This window comes from Chaetura pelagica, unplaced genomic scaffold (assembly GCF_000747805.2).
Source record: "Chaetura pelagica isolate M959 unplaced genomic scaffold, ChaPel_1.0 scaffold10, whole genome shotgun sequence".
Taxonomy (NCBI): Eukaryota; Metazoa; Chordata; class Aves; order Apodiformes; family Apodidae; genus Chaetura; species Chaetura pelagica.
In genome coordinates, this window is record NW_009952263.1 from 984,224 (window position 1) to 985,851 (window position 1,628).

The 1,628-nt window shown below is 45.7% G+C and overlaps 1 protein-coding gene across 1 annotated transcript in view; it reads right to left on the bottom strand.

Moving 5' to 3' along the window:
- SH3BP5 (SH3-domain binding protein 5 (BTK-associated)) overlaps positions 1-696 on the bottom strand; it is a 51,261-nt gene extending 50,565 nt beyond the window's left edge. The window contains exon 1 of the mRNA XM_010007601.1: positions 682-696. Coding sequence (XP_010005903.1) covers positions 682-696 — 15 coding nt within the window. The remainder of the gene's footprint in view (positions 1-681) is intronic.
- Between the last annotated feature and the right edge of the window lie 932 nt (positions 697-1,628).

A 1,628-nucleotide genomic window follows, 5' to 3' on the forward strand; every position in this document is an offset into this window, starting at 1 on the left:
TCTTTCCCTCAGTCTCTTTGTGCGTCTGCACCGCAAGGAGGAAACGAGCGCGAAATTGCGGGGTTTCCATTATTATTATTTATTGTAATTATTACTTAACTCTTCTTCTCTGCTGCTGCGGTGCGCGAAAGCAGAAGGAGCAGTTTCAGGTGGAGGGAAACGCTAACCATACCTTGCGTGGCCTTTCTTTTTTTCCCCCCTCTCCTTTCCTCTGTTCCAGGCTCTGAAATGTCCGTGCAGAAGAAAAGGGGAAAGGGAGGAGATAAAAATAATAAAGGCACTTCCAACAACCTTGGAAGATCAAGTGAAGCCCGCGTTTCTATTGTGTGGCAGCTAAGCAAGCCCCTGTTGTACCTACTGGCTGCAGCAGAAAAAGACATACTGAAGACACGTCCTTTTGTTGTCAGTAAAAAGGAACTTGTTGCAAGAAGCTCTTGATGCTGCACATATGCATGGTCCCCCTGGCCAGCAGGGTCCCCTTAGCCATGGGGGCAGTGCCCAAACTAATGGGAAAAGAGCAGGTGACCCTTCTGGCCAGCAGTGCAGAGTGGGCACCAGCACCTCGTCGTCTCACTGGCCCCAGCGTGGCTGGAACCCCGTCTGTGGGCTGCAGTGAAGAAACAGACCTCAAAACAATGGCTTTCTCTTCCCTTCTCACAGCAACCCCAGAGAGAGACTGACAGCAGGTTCCTTCATCACGGAAGAGGGAGAACAGGATGCTTTGTCTTTTGCCTCCTAAAGACACAGAGAAGTACCCTCAGAGCACATGGGCCAGCCTACCCATGCAGAAAAAACAAGGCAAGAAGTGGCCACTGAGCCAAGGCCCTTCCCTAAATCCTGCCAACCACACTGAACTGGTAGGGTAACAAGTGATTTCAAACAGATGAGGGGTATATCTCCACCTTAAAAGTATCACTTTTGATTTAACCCCATTTCTGTTAGAAAACCCCTCAAAAGATAACAACAGAATTTAAACCAACAGCTGTTAGACATGGTGAAGAAGCTCCCTTTGAGAGACTGAATGTGAAGAAAATTCTTAGCAAAGCACAAAAAGATAAAAATTCATGTTCCTAACATGAAAAAGGAGGTAAAAGAAAAACATTCAAGCTCTTCCAAATACTGTAAAGCAAATGGGGGGAGGGGGAGGAGATGGAAGAGAAGAGTGGCACAAACCACAAACACTTGAAAACATAACAAACATACAAAGTGTCATCAACAAACTATAATAATCAAGGAACAGAGGAGGTGTTGCAAAAACGCAGATGGGTTGTTTGCAACATCTTCATTTCTCATAGCAGAGGAAATCATGTAAAGAAGAAAAATGAGAAAAGGGAAAAAAAGCACCATCAGCCAAAGCAAGTGCTTTACTCTTACTGCTTGCCATTAAGGGAATGTAGTGTGTACACACAACCAGAGGTTCCCAGGGCCCTGGTGTCTCTCCCTGCCGCCGATGTGCTGTAGCTCATGCCAAGGCCATGGTGGTCAAACATCCAAAGTTCTCATCATCCTAAAAGAACACAGAAAACACAAAGCAGCATCTGGAAGAGTTAATTCCGCTGTCGTCATTTACATTTCTAGAAAACAAGGCTATGAAAGACAGCTAGTATAGCTTTGCCACGTTTCTTCAA